The following is a 14567-nucleotide window of genomic DNA, read 5'->3' on the forward strand; positions in this document are numbered from 1 at the left end:
TATCGATTCCACTGCTCACTCGCCCAGAACTAAAGCCAACACATTACGTGTGTGTGTGTGTGTTGCTTTTTTCCACTAAGCTCTGACTGGCTCACCAGCCTCACACACACTCGCACAGCACATGCTGTTCTGCCCACTGTTTGTGAGGTAAACACACACTCCAGAATTAACTCTCAAATTAGCAATGATTGCAACAAAATGATCTGACAATATCTAATGTTATTCAAAACATGCTTTCTGAATTTTTATATGGATTTCATGTCCTCGAATTTGAGAAATTGATTAGGCCCCTAAATAAAAAAAAATAAAAAAACGATAAAACTACAATGCAAAGTAACATTTTGAAACCTTACACTTGAAGCTGAAAGCACAAGATAATTTAGAAATGGACGTTCAGAGAGAAATGCCTAAACTTGATTGCAGACAGATAGAAGAGGCGGATCGACAGAAACGAAAACAAGAGCCCGAGAAAGAGAAAGACGGGAAGACAGATCTTCATGGCTGCGTTCTCTCAGACAGCCGCTGAAGCACAGCATTAGTTGAGTGATTAGTTTCATCAGTCCGAGTGTGGGGACAGTTGGGGGTTGTGCGGCTCTAATGACATTGAACGTGTTTGCTGAGTTGGAACGGAGAAGGAGAATTAGGGGCCTCCTCTGTTAATTAGAGAGTGTGGCAGACTCACACACTCAGCCGCTCTCACACACTGCCTGTGGCTCGTACCACTTCACTTCCTTCGCTCTCCAGTGCTTTACTTTAATTGTACAAAATCCACAGTTTGGAATCATCATAAAACGATCATTTCATCTCTGACGGAGGGCTCGTTGTTTAAGCCGAGAACTTTAAGTGTGTGTTAAAGTGTGCAGGTGTTTTTCTTAGATGCTTTTTGTGGCCTCAATTAATTTCCATAAGTTTGTATAAAGATTTTGCTGTACTAACACACAGCCGAGGGTCATTTACATCCAGTAAGTCCGCAAACAGACACTCCTGAATCAGTATTTTGTTTTCGTCTGAGGTGTCTTTGAATGTTTTCTATGTGATTTTTTTTTTTTTTACGTGATTACCTTCAGCTGAGAGTTTGTTATAAGCAATATTTGATTAATAACGACGTCTATCTTCGTCCTTGAAATGCCCGATGACTAGCAAATAAACTGGCATACGGCAAAACATTCCTTGTTCATTTATATGATCATTTCTCAACCAGTTCTGCCCCCTCTGAATCAGCGGGTCCCGTAAAGCCATGGGCTCTCCCGCCCTTATGTGTACAGGGGCCACGGGCGTGTGTTGATGTCCCTGATTCTTTCTTTTATCTGCCGACACCTCAGACTTGTTAAATCTGCGGCCGGTGGAATGATGAGTCTGTGCATTAAAAACGCCAAGGCCTGTTTCAGTTAATGCCTGGCATGAACAAAAGAGCCCGTCTTTACCCTCTTCCGATCCTCAGCGGAGACGCACAGTTACAGGAAAGAAGGAATATTTTCTCTCAAAGAGTGCCGAGCTGCGTCACTGTCTGTCAGCAGTTAATGGCTCAATGGTTCTTTATCAGAATTCCTCAGTCCATCTCACTGACCCTCGTTTTTATTCCTTTTCTTGCTCTCCCTTTTGTTGTAGAATGAATTTATCAAAGGCCCAAGTTAATAGCGAAGATAAGTACGCCAAATGCGGCGCTTGGAGAACACAACAGCAATACGACATCGAGGCCAGTCACATGCGTGATGCACATGCTCTATATAACCAAAGGTAAGGAAAGGACCAAAAATAGTGTCATCAAAAGCCAAAATCAGTTCTGGTGATTATTATGTTATTATTCGTTTGAATGTTTGCTTGTGTTTTGCCTGCCCAGCTCTTATTTAATCCATGCTTGCTTCATTCAAGTCTGGTCTTAGTCTAGTTCATCCTGTGTTTGTGCGTGTCGTCAACTTGCAGGACGTAATTTTTGCATGCTGTACCCATTGTGTGCTGTAAACCTGGTCCTAGGCTGTTCCCTGGGCTTATAAATGTGCAAAAAAGTAACTAGATCATTTACATTTGTTCTGTTTGTGTGTTGGTGGAGGGAAATTTGTACGTCGGTTTCTGCCTCAAGCGATAGATAGATAGATAGATAGATAGATAGATAGATAGATAGATAGATAGATAGATAGATAGATAGATAGATAGATAGATATGAGTGTAGATGTGGATGGGGAAAGTTTATGTTGAGTTTATGGGTATAGGTTAGAGAGGTTGCCGGTTGTCGCCCCCTCCAGATGCAGAGGAATGTGTTAAATGCTTCAAGGATTCCGATTAGCATATAAATTTAGATGTATGAAGATCATTGCTCCGATCACGAGTCAGTGAGTTTTATCTAGATTTAGTGGGGGCTGATTTGCGTATAAAATACAGCCAGATGTGACCAGTTAAGAGTCCTCACCAGGCCCTTCTCTCTCTCTCTCTCTCTCTCTCTCTCTCTCTCTCTCTCAGACCATCTTCTGTAAAATGTCTTTGTTTGACTGTTGTAATTTCAGGTCATTTATGGTTATTACTTTAGAGGTTACGGAAGGGTCAGAGAGAAAAGTGCCTTCACCTCTTTGATTTATTTTCAAATGGTACATTTTATTTTCTTGGATATATTAATTTTCAGTAACATTTGTATTTTTTATTTATTTATGTATTTATTATTGTTATTTTTGTTTTGTTTGTTTTTTTGCAAGAAAATCAAATATGAAATGTAAGTTAACACTGTAAAAAATGAATTATTTCTGATTTGTTTAAAGGTACTTAATTAGAAATAGTACTAAAAGCATTGTACAAATGGTTTTATGTTGCTTCGAAAAATTCCACTTTCTTGTTTTTGGAGTTAAGTTAGGTGTGTGTCCTAGGGCAGGATTTTTTGGAGATGTTGCCAAACGTTTTAAAAGAAGGTGAATGTGCTTTGATGGGGGCCTTCAAATGTATTACATGGATTGGATTTGGGACAGGTTAGTCTGGGTCAAACCAATTAGGCTCCATTCGCATGCAGGAAGTCTTCTCTACTCTAAGCCAATCAGGATCACGTTACTGGCGTAGTCAGAGCTTGTGGCTCTCGATAGACAGGCCCTGCCAGGCAATACAGTGTCACGCCATGGGCCTGATACAAAGCATGCTGGGAGCTGGAGGTCATGGCTCTCACCCTGAACATCCACATTGGTCACAGAACAGTTTGAATTCTTGTGTTTATTCGTTTTGAAGGGCTAGATGTGCACCAGTGGTGTAAATTCAGGGTTGAAGCTAATGCTAACATGTCAAACACACACCAAAAGATTTGAGGTTAGTCACACATAGATATACACACACATGTATGCTTGCGAGCGCACATCTTACACGCACTGTTTAAGCCAACATAAGATTCACACAGATTTGTGGGAAATCATGTATTAATAGACTAGTGCAGGGGATCTTTGGGAACCAGGAGAACTTTGAACGCTCGTGGAAGTCTGCTCGGATAAATAAATCCCTTTACTGAAACAGACGAACACCCACCTTCAACACTTCCTCGCACACATGCACACACCTTCGTCTGATAAGTCTCATTTCAGAGCGGAGTGAGAGAGACAGAAGCCTGGTCCTGGGGTCAGGGGAAAAACCTCTCCATCTGCTGGTGAGCTGTTACCCAGATGCAAGCCATTTCCCTGATAAACGGAATCAACTGATTTAGCTCCTGGCCTCTAGAGCCACTGTTTTATTTATATAATCAAATATTCGGAAAATTTGTCGAGGGAGCGGCTTCTTACTGTTAATTTAGACGGCTGTGTAATAAACTAGATTGCTTTAAACGCAGATGGGAAATGAAGGGCTTTGGGTGCTGTGCGGGGTGGAGATTGGATTGAATCGCAGGTTTATAACTGGAGGATTATTAGCCTTAAATTCTTTCAGGAGTCTCAGGGCCGAATGTGATGGACTGGGACTACTTGTTAGAAGTAGATAAATGTTGAGTTTACTGAAATAATGTTTCACAAGTGAATAAAAGTCATATGAACTGAAAAAAAAGTATCTTAAACATCTTTTTTTTAATCAAATTTTATCACATTTTCTAATATTATTATCTTTGAATTTGATTAATGACGGCAAAATATTCATATCAGTGTTATTATAGTAGAATTAAGATATTGTTACAGTTTTATTTATTTTTAATCTTTTTTTATATTTCAGTTTTAGTTCTAGTTATTTTATTGCATAAAGTTAAATTAAATTAGTTAAAATAATGAGAAATGTTGCTTTGGCAACTATATATATATATATATATATATATATATATATATATATATAGCGGGGGTGATAGATATATATATATATATATATATATTAGTTAACATTTTATTTTAACATGTTATTTTATTTCAAGTAAAACCATTTTTTAAGGTTTCATTTTTTTAAATTCAGATTTAGTTTTAGTTATTTATTATATTCCTGATGATACATTACACTATTCTTGAATTTAAATGTTCATGTTAGCAGTTCTTTATATAAATATAGCGCATTTATCATTGCTCCTATTTTATTTTAAAAGTTTATTAATTCATATATATATTTATATATGTATTAATATATGACGTATATTACATACATTTTAAAATATATTATGTTGGGGTTTATTATGTATATTACTAATTTGGTGTGTGTGTTTATATATAGTAAAATAGTAAATATATAGTAAATTACTATTGACTTAGTCAACTATAATGAAAGAAACAGCATGGCTGTTGTAGTTCTGTAATTGAAGGTAGAATGATGTTACCATCTTTGCCATCAGAGCATCAAAAATGCTAAAAAATGATTTGACTATTTGTGCCTCTTCTTTCACCTTAATGAAAGTGTGGATGGTGTTTCGTTCGGGGTTGGGGACGGGCTCCGTGCAGAGAGAGAGAGAGAGAGAGAGAGAGTGGCAGAACGGGTATTACAGAGGTAAACCCGATTATGGGCGGAATGTGAATTAGATTTTGTAACAGATGGTGGTGTTGAAAATTTAAGATGCTTTGCAGCAGGGGAAGGTAACAGCAGCTCGCCGCGTCTCCATGCGAGCGGGGGTGATAGACAGCTATAACTCAGGACAATCCTGCCTTGACAGCCAATTTCAAGAATCTGATCTGGTTAAAGACATGGCTTTCACCGGTTCACTCACCAAAAAACAACCACCATTTCTCTCTCTCCCTCCCTCCCTCTTTTTCTCGCTCTCAGCACATCTCTTACACGCTTGTCATATTTCCTGGAATAAAATCCTCTTTAACCATCTGTTTAATAGAATGTGTTTTTAATCTCCATTTTTTAACTCCAGTTATTTTTTATTATATTTACGTGCAATTTCATTTCTTTGAGACTGCGGCTCATCCTCGCTTATCTGCTCTCATGTCCTGTTGGGGTTGAATAGATGGGTGTTGCGCACCAACTGCGGTAAAGCAGTGATTTTAGGCATATTGCTTATTGAAAAATGCCAAAGCTTGTTTGCTCTGCCCTGTTCTTTAGGGCCTGTCACTGCCAAAGAAGCAGACGTTCACTCCTACCCACAATAACGTCAGATAATAAAATAATGATCACGTCAAACTTCACAAATCCCTGTTTTGGTTTTTAAACACTAGTTTGACCTCGTACATTGACAGCGATTCAGCTAGACTGACAGTTTTTGCTAAACTTTGTACATTTATATCTTATTTATATTTTACATTTATATGCATGCAAGTGTATGCATGTAAATGTCCCCACAAGGATAGTAAAACCTGATTTTTTTTTTACATTGCTGGGACCGCCCTGCGGTACATATAAAAATAATGAAAAATATTCAATTATGTTTATCTGAAAGTGTAACAATGCAAACAGGTTTTCTGTAAGAGGTAGATTTAGGGTAAGGGGGTAAAAAATATTGTTTGGTCAGTATAAAAGTAAACGAAATCTATGGAAAGTCCCCACAATACACAAAAACAAACGTGTGTGTGCGTGTGTGTTGTTTGTGCTGTTGAGAGGGACATCTTACCTGATAAAGCAGAACACTTATCTGCCCGCACAAGAAAATGACCTAAATCATCAAGATTTTCATCTACGAGTTTGCAAGAGTCTGTCACACACACACACACATGCGTGCACACGCACACACACACACACGCACAACTTATCAAGTTTGGACATCTTAACCCCTGTACTGTTGTCAGTGAACAAGAAAGAACCGCATATATGTATATATATGTATATATATGTATATATATATATATATATATATATATATATATATATATATATATATATATATATATATATATATAGCCAACAAATTATTTACAGTTTTTTTATTTGCCCCCCCCAAAAAAAAATATTTTTGCAGAGACATTTTTTTATAATAATTTTTTTATAAACCAGATCTAAATATACATTCTTATCTCTTTGCATTTAGTATATTGTATTAGGAGCTTTGCTAAAGGCTATTAGTTGCCCTGTAGTATTTATTACACAGCCGAGCGTTAGCTCCTCATCTCCACTGGTCTGCCGCTGGCATTTTTACGGCAGCTCGCTCCATTGTATAAATGTGTTTTTGCCATTATCACATTGATTGTATGTAATCAGAGGTGTTATTTTGCAGGCGTCCATCGACAATGAAGTGAATTACTACTTTCCAACCCAGTAATGTTATAACAATTGATCTGCCCATACAGCCGGAAAAGGCAACCTGTTTGGCATGTCTGTATTTCTCATGCGGGAACAAGTGTAATCAGTATCCCATCAGTACAAAGGCAGTTCAGTTCCTGTTTAATAAGGTTTAATTGAATATCTTACAGCTTTCTATGGCAAATGCATCTTTAACTCTAAGAATGAAACAAATGTTTAGGAATGCATTTTTAAATATTTGTATGAGTAGTTATTTAAGAATGGAATACTTTGGGGTACAAAAACAGAATAATTTTTTTTTCTAATTATTATTTTTAGTGTATGTATGTATATATATATATATATATATATATATATATATATATATATATATATATATATATATATATATATATATAATATAATCAGCATAGAATGTAGAATTTAAATATTTTTAATACATTTCAGAATTTTTATTTGGTATGTCACATTTTTAAGTTTTTACTTTATTATAGTATGTGGGTTTTATTTATTTATTTATTTATTTTTTTTGCATTTTGCATTTTGTCTTAATTTTTTTCTTTATAGAAAATCCTAAAACATATAGGTTTAAATGAAAAAAAAAAAAATATAATAATAAAGATTTACAAATGCAGTCCCAGATTATTATCACACATCCAGTGCTATATGCATCTAAACAGTCAATAACTCTCATGGGCAGTTTTGTTTCAGCATTTAGCAGACTGTGCTGCCTCCAGCTATCCATGATCACACAGACTCACTGCTTCCGGCAAAGAGAGAGAGAGAGAGAGAGAGAGAGAGGGAGAGAGGGAGAGAGGGAGAGACTCTGAGTGGCTGCACCTTAATGCAATGATTATATGTTTGCCTCTATAGTTGTCAGAGCACTGGATCAAACAGCCTAATGACACCTTGTCATTGCCAAGTGGCTGTGTTTTCCAAAATTGTTTTCCTACTGATTTGTGACACCTTGCCTGAGCACATAAAATAATAGAGAGTCGACAGCTAGAGGAAAACAAAAAGAAAACAATAATCTCTTTGGTTGCAGATCCACTCTGAATTTTAACTTTCAACAAATAAAGGGCTTAAATATTTGAAGTCTGGATAAGATCAGGAATACACTTCTGTACTTTGTACATTGACTGCTACTTTCACAGAAATGACTGGATGTGACTTTTCTTTCAAGTTTTTCTCATTACTAAAACTGAATGATTATTGCTCGTGATTAGAGAAAGTTAAGTCGTTGGTAATCACGATAGAAACCAGGCCTGAACAACTATTCTGCTAGCCTGATTTGACCAGCTATTTAAAATGTATTTAATTTTCCACATCAGAAACATTCTTTTAATGTAATTTTTATTATGTTTTTTTTTTCATTATTTACATATTGATTAGTTTCTAATTTGCAATAATAGATAGTAGCTATAATGCAACTGCATAAGAGGTATACATTTCTGAAAAATATATGGAATATTTTTCTTAATGATTCCAATCCAGTTTCCATTTAGCCAGCTTATATGAACCATTAGGATTCACAGCAAACCAATTCAGTAAAAAAAAAAAAAAAAGGTTTGTTTGTTTAAAAGATCCCAATACGCTTTTAACTAGAACCTTATCATAATGACAGCCTTTGGTATAATTTACGAAATTTTAGCAATTCCAGGCACTATTTATAATATTGAGTCACAATAATGTCCCTAACAATAAAGAACAACCGATTATGTATTGTGCTTTTTTTTTCTTTTCTTCATCTTGTCTCTCGTCTGACTATCGTCTGCCTTTTTTCTACCCTTCCACTTGACCATTATTATTTCCATTCATAAGCTTAGACTAAATTCCACTGCTTTTCAGCATAAGAACTCCTTTTGTTAATGGCACACTGTGGGATTGAAGCTCGGCGCCAGGCAATGGTGAAAACAGATAAAATCATTACCTCTCAAATAGTCTCTTCTCCGTCGGAAAGGGCTTTCTTTTCTTCTAAAATATAGGCTTTAGAATTCCATTTCTCTTAGAGTTAATGTGAATTTTACTGCCTCTAATTTTGGATTCAAGTGCAGCCTAGAATAAAAATACCCCATCTGACAATTGAATTTATAGAGAGTTGTGAATATTGCAGGTTTGGATTAATAGAGTCATAGAATTTCAAAGAGCAGGAGAAAGAGAGCAAGAGAAAGAGAACGCTAATAACTTTCAGTCAAAGTTATAGAGCATGGTGTCTCCTGTTGAGAGCCTTAAGAGCGGCGCTGTAAAGCACGAGGGGCTCTTACAATGCTGGCCCTTTCCTCTTTTGTTACCCGTCGTTTTGACTTCACACTCTCTGTGTCTCTCAGGACAGGAGGCGGGTTTCTCAGCTGCCCCACAAAAACCAGTTTGTCTCCGTTACCCAAAATAGAATGAGAGGATATGTTGCGAGTGTAAACAGTCAGTGCTTGTGTTTTCACTGATTTTAACCGGCTTTACACTGTGTATAAATACACAACATGCATCCTTGACATTACTGGAATGTTCTAGAATACCTTTGTGGCCCTCCGCACACCCCAGGACACCTGTCTGCGAGTATGAGTGTGTGCGTGTGTGTCGGTGGTGGATCAGTAGAAGTGTAACAGGAGCTTTTTCATAATCGATTGCCTCTCACTGCAATACAAGGAAACAGGTGCCGTGACTCAGCACATTTTGAGCTTTTACACCAAAATGTATTAATAGCTATATGTTCACCTATTCCTAAGATTTCAGAAGTGTAACTTTTTGTCTTTATTTGATTTTTTTCATTGAGTTACCTCAGTTAGTAATTTTAGTACTATAAAACATTTATTATTATTATTTAATGATCCATTCATTCACTGTATTTACAATTGGTTCATATTACAAAAAATAAATAAATAAATAAATAAATAACTGTTCTCATTTGTTATTGGCCTGCCAATATTTTCACTGGTCTTTAGTAAAAGTTTATTTATTTATTTATTTATTTTATTTTATTTTTTGTAAAAATATATAAATTTTATTTAAATATAATAAAAACATTTGTGTTTTATTTTATTTATTTTAATTTTATATACTTAATTATTAATCATCCTTGCAAAATCCTCATGTGTTAGCCAGCTAAATATTGGCTGTGCTTAAAATGTTTTCTCATATTTTTTCAATATATGTGTTTGATCTGTTTCCATAAAATTCCTTTGAATATTAAAGAGGTCTGGTTTCTTTAAAGATTTCCCTCATTCACTCTCACACTCTCTCTTGCTCTCTTGCTTTATGGGCCTAAGAAGAAGTCATCTTTTACAAGCTGACCAGATTTTAGAGCCCTCATTTAGAAGTGGGCTTCCTTAATTAAAAAGACCTTTGTGTGGTCTTCCAGACTGCCTCTTTTATTTGTCCCCCTCCATCTCCATGTTAAAATGGTCCTGATGTGCTGTCTGTATAAATCCTCTGTGATTTTCTTTCTGTCTTTATTAAGACTTTGTTCCTCTGCCATCATCTCACTTTTCACACACCTTACCGCTAATGCAGTTAAGGGAAAATAGAGAGCTTGTTTGAGCGTGACCTCACACTCAGTCAATGTGAAATCACAACCCCCAAAACCTTTGAGAATTTCAGAGAAACAAACAGTCCCTGAACAATCACATTTTGCTGAATGTAGATACTGATGTGCAGCTAATTGACACAGTTTGGTGAAGTGGCGCTCTCCACCCCCACTACACCCTGCAGGACCCAGCTCGGGGTCTTCTGGAGTGTTGACAGGGGAAACGGTTAATCCACTCTTGCAGGCCTTGAAGCCTCCTGTAAGACAGAGCAGAGATATCTATTAATTACAGCGCTCATTAATAGGCCTCTCTCCCAGGGCTATGTGGGTGGAGGGGTGGCTCAACTAAATGTGTTGGCGGTATCGAGCGATATGAGCTGGGTGGGTGGGTTGGATTGGTCAGCCTGCTCTTTTGTTTGGCTTTGAAGGGTCTCTGCTTTTGACTATGTGGGTGTCTGCTTGTGTTACTGGATTGATACTGAATGTTTGTGTCTGTCTAGCTGATTTTTTTGTTTTCTGTCAGTCGATGCATGTGAGTGTGTGTGTGTGTGTGTGTGTGTGTGTGTGAGATGGTGACTGGCCATGGGCGAGGATGATGGAACTGCTTTGTGCCTCCGCACTGATTAGAGTCATGTAGAACAAGTTGATATTGACTGGAAAGTGAGTGATGGCGCTGAGCTTTCCCTACTGTCCCTCTCTCTTCCGCCCTGCAGACGTTCATCTGTCATGGTGCATTTGATCACCCGATCCCACCTCTTGATCCACATTCACAAAAAAAGGCCTTTAGCACTTTTCAGTGGCGATAGACAATTTTGGTCCAGGAGAAAAGACAGGATTTGACTCATGCTTTGTAACTTGACAGTAAATAAATTATTTGCTCTGTCAATGGAATCAAATGAATCTGAATGGTCTGAGTTAAAATGTATATTGAAGAATATATATATATATGTGTGTGTGTGTGTGTGTGTGTGTGTGAAATGCAAAAAAATGTATGCATTTATAATTATGTACATTATAATTAAATAAAATCTGACTCCAATAAGATTCATAAAAAAATGTTATAATGGCAAATGCATAAAAATGCGTGCATATAAATGTGCATATAAACTGTCAGAAATTATTTATATATTTAAAACTATTAGGACATGTCTGAGTTGGTTGTGGCACATTTCTTTAGAACTCAATTGGCTGCACGCTATGCTAGAGTAGCGATGTTAGCTCTCCTCTTTACAGCCTTGTAGATATACAACCACTCAGACACTTTAGTGAGACCCAAGGGACCGTGGCACACTGGCTCTCATATGCCTCTCCTCTTATGTTTCCTCTCAGAGAAGTCATTAACATGCTAAGAAACTAGAATTCTGAATTCACAATCAGGGTTTTTTTTTAGCTGCTGAATCTTCTGTTCTCTCGGGGTAAGGCGCAGGTGGACCCATGTGCAAAATGGAGAGTTGTTGGGGGTTGTATGTTTCTTTTTCTTTTGTTTTTCTCAATGGCTTGGCATTGGTGACACAAGTCTCCCCTGCTAAAAAAAAAAAGAAAATTTTAGACTAGCCTGAATTTACCAGAATAGGAGCATATAAGTTCTCACACAGTCATTTTCTTGTTTTCCACACTACTGTCGTCATGTTCACTAACACTTTGGTGTTTGTCTCGTTATGTTTGGTCCATGTAGGCTGCTCTGCAGAATGTCCAGCAAGGACCGCCACATTGAGTCGAGTTGCCCCTCCTACATAAAGACGGAACCTTCCAGCCCTGCCTCACTGACGGACAGCGTAAATCACCACAGCCCCGGCGGTTCCTCAGACGCCAGCGGTAGCTACAGCTCCACCATGAACGGCCATCAGAACGGTCTGGACTCACCCACTCTTTATGGCCCAACCGGTGCTCTGGGTCCCAGCGGAGCCGGAGCAAAGCGTTACGAGGACTGCTCCAGCACCATCACGGAGGACTCACAGATTAAATGCGAGTACATGCTGAACTCCATGCCCAAGCGCCTGTGTCTGGTGTGTGGGGACATCGCCTCCGGCTACCATTACGGTGTCGCCTCCTGCGAGGCCTGCAAGGCCTTTTTCAAGAGGACCATCCAAGGTTGGCTTTTACCCTCTCTCAGCTAGAACTTCAGCTAGGTTCAGGTGGCAGGCCAAGGGGTTAGAGAGTGAAATACCTAGAATCAGCACAAAGCAATCCCATATATCCAACATCTGCTGGCTTTACTCCACCTAAGCAGCTTTCCTTCCGGTAGACATGTAAAGCCAGAGGGTGGTAATGCTCTGGCTTATTATGGTATTTGCTGCAAAGAAATAAACATTTTCTGTCTTATTTCTTTAGATTAACAAGCTTGAACAGTTATTTCAAAGAAGTGCTTAAAGGTAATTGAATACACTGGGAGGTTACCCATCTGCTAGTTTTTTAGTCTTGGCAGTGCAGCTCTGAGGAACAAAGTAGGTGCTGAATAAATGGGTCAAATATTATGCTCGGCCTGAACACATTCCAGAAGATGGGAATTTGACATATCGGTATGTTTCATCCCATTAGCCAATAAAACTCTTGGTGATTTCCAAAAACATCCCATCCAGCTGGACATTTATTGACTTCCATACTGGCTGATTTTTGAGGGAAGGAGCGGGGTTGGGGAGTTAAGGGATGCAGAGGTGTCAGGACCATGGTTCGGCTGGGGGCATAGGGACAGGCGGCAGCACGGGCGCCATGGCCACTCAAATCACTGGCAGCTGGCATTCCGGTGGCACTCCTCCAATGCCACCTGACAACCTGCATCTATCACCTCCCAATTGAGCCACTCGTAGCCAGGCGGTGTGCAAAGTATGGGAGGGGAACACCAAGAATGCAACCTCAGGAAACCCAGAACATTCCCAAATCCATTTCCTACTTCATAGCCGTAGCATAAGGTCAGCCCAAGGTCACGTTGTTGCCATGTTCTGGTAATGAGCTTCATTGGCATTTGACTGCAACTGATGAATGATGGAAGTGTAGCGTTCAGTATGAAGACAGGCAGTGGAAAGAAGCGCTAGGCACATTTTATATCTTGTTTGAAACCTCTCGGCAGCCGCTTGAGTGATAGACAATGGACACTGCACTAATCGACTGCCACCTAACTCAAATCACATCACTCTATCCTGTCAGCGAACACACACACACACATACAGCTTCCTTTCCACTGTGTTGATAACCTGGACACAGCGCTCAAGCCATTGGCATTCAACTACTGGTAGGAAAGCCCCTATATTAGATTGGCAAGGATTTTTCCCCCCTCGAAACACTCCCAGCTGGTTAAGACCACTCAACCGGCCTCAGCCCTCATGAGAATCAACTTGCATCTTCACACACATCCCAATTGCATTCCTCCCAATCCGAAGACCCTAATGGATTGTGGAGATTACCTGACTAATGAATATTGGAGCTCAGTTTAATGGACATGCATACTTTAAATACTGTTTCCTGTTGAATTAGCAGTCTTGAGCATTTAGCCCCCCTGCTCGGGCTGCTAATCTGCTTTTTAATGAGGAAACATCAGTTCACAGAAGAGAAGTCAATACAAATCAGTGTTTACAAAGTCTGATTAACTCTGAAATATTTCATCAGTGTGGAGGTCCCAGACGGGCCCTATGTTAATTGCATGAGTGCATGTGAGAGAGTCTGTTTCAGCCCAAGAACTATGAGTGCACGTATTTGTGTTCTCACGGTTATTCTATTGCACAAATTCTCTCCATACATTGATAGTTACAACAAATTAAATGGCTATATCTGGCAAGTAATTCTTATAATACAGCCAAAACAACCCTATTTAAATGCTTTTATTGTGTGCCAGATAACTCATCAGGCTTCTATTTGCATGATGTTGCAATAACAAGCATATATCATTGCGTTTTCCACTCTCATAGCATCATAATGCTCAAATAACACATTGTAATAGTCTTCAGGAATCGTAGTAGCAAACTTGTGGCTCTATATGTATGTTGATGTGGGGGATTGATAGGATGAGGAGCCATGTTAGTGGTCACCAGGTGATTGGAAGTTCACACAGAGGTGAATTGTGACCTGCAGGTCTTTGTTTAGGTTTAGTAAAGTCTGCCCTGCCTGTCTGCTTGCCTATGCAGCTTCACACAGCTCTGTGACACATGACCTCTGAGGAGAGCCAGTGGTGCTCTCCCGCATGACCTTTTGCACTCTCATTCATACAACACATATGTAGACTTGATGGGAAGTGATTGCTGTATTTCAGTCTCTATTTTGAACTGACAAATTGAGGTTGGGCTTGCACTTACAATATTGTATTTGTTGAAAGTACATCAATACATTTCTTTGAGATGATTATTATTATTATTATTATTATTATTCAGCAACAATGCATTACATTGATTAACAGTGATGGTAAAGCGATTTATAATGGTAAAAAAGATTTCAATTTAAAATGAATGTT

General features: G+C 38.4%; 1 protein-coding gene across 7 annotated transcripts in view; it reads left to right on the top strand.

Moving 5' to 3' along the window:
- The window catches only part of esrrga (estrogen-related receptor gamma a), a 164710-nt gene that overhangs the window by 100172 nt on the left and 49971 nt on the right, over nt 1-14567 (top strand). For 4 of the 7 annotated variants that reach the window (XM_052579741.1, XM_052579738.1, XM_052579736.1 and 1 more), the window contains 2 exons: nt 1609-1737; nt 11802-12217. In XM_052579741.1, coding sequence (XP_052435701.1) covers nt 1610-1737; nt 11802-12217 — 544 coding nt within the window. In that variant the 5' untranslated portion in view covers nt 1609. The remainder of the gene's footprint in view (nt 1-1608; nt 1738-11801; nt 12218-14567) is intronic. The other 3 variants (XM_052579743.1, XM_052579740.1, XM_052579739.1) reach the window with 1 other exon arrangement.

Source organism: Carassius gibelio, chromosome B17 (assembly GCF_023724105.1).
Source record: "Carassius gibelio isolate Cgi1373 ecotype wild population from Czech Republic chromosome B17, carGib1.2-hapl.c, whole genome shotgun sequence".
In the NCBI taxonomy this organism is placed as follows: Eukaryota; Metazoa; Chordata; class Actinopteri; order Cypriniformes; family Cyprinidae; genus Carassius; species Carassius gibelio.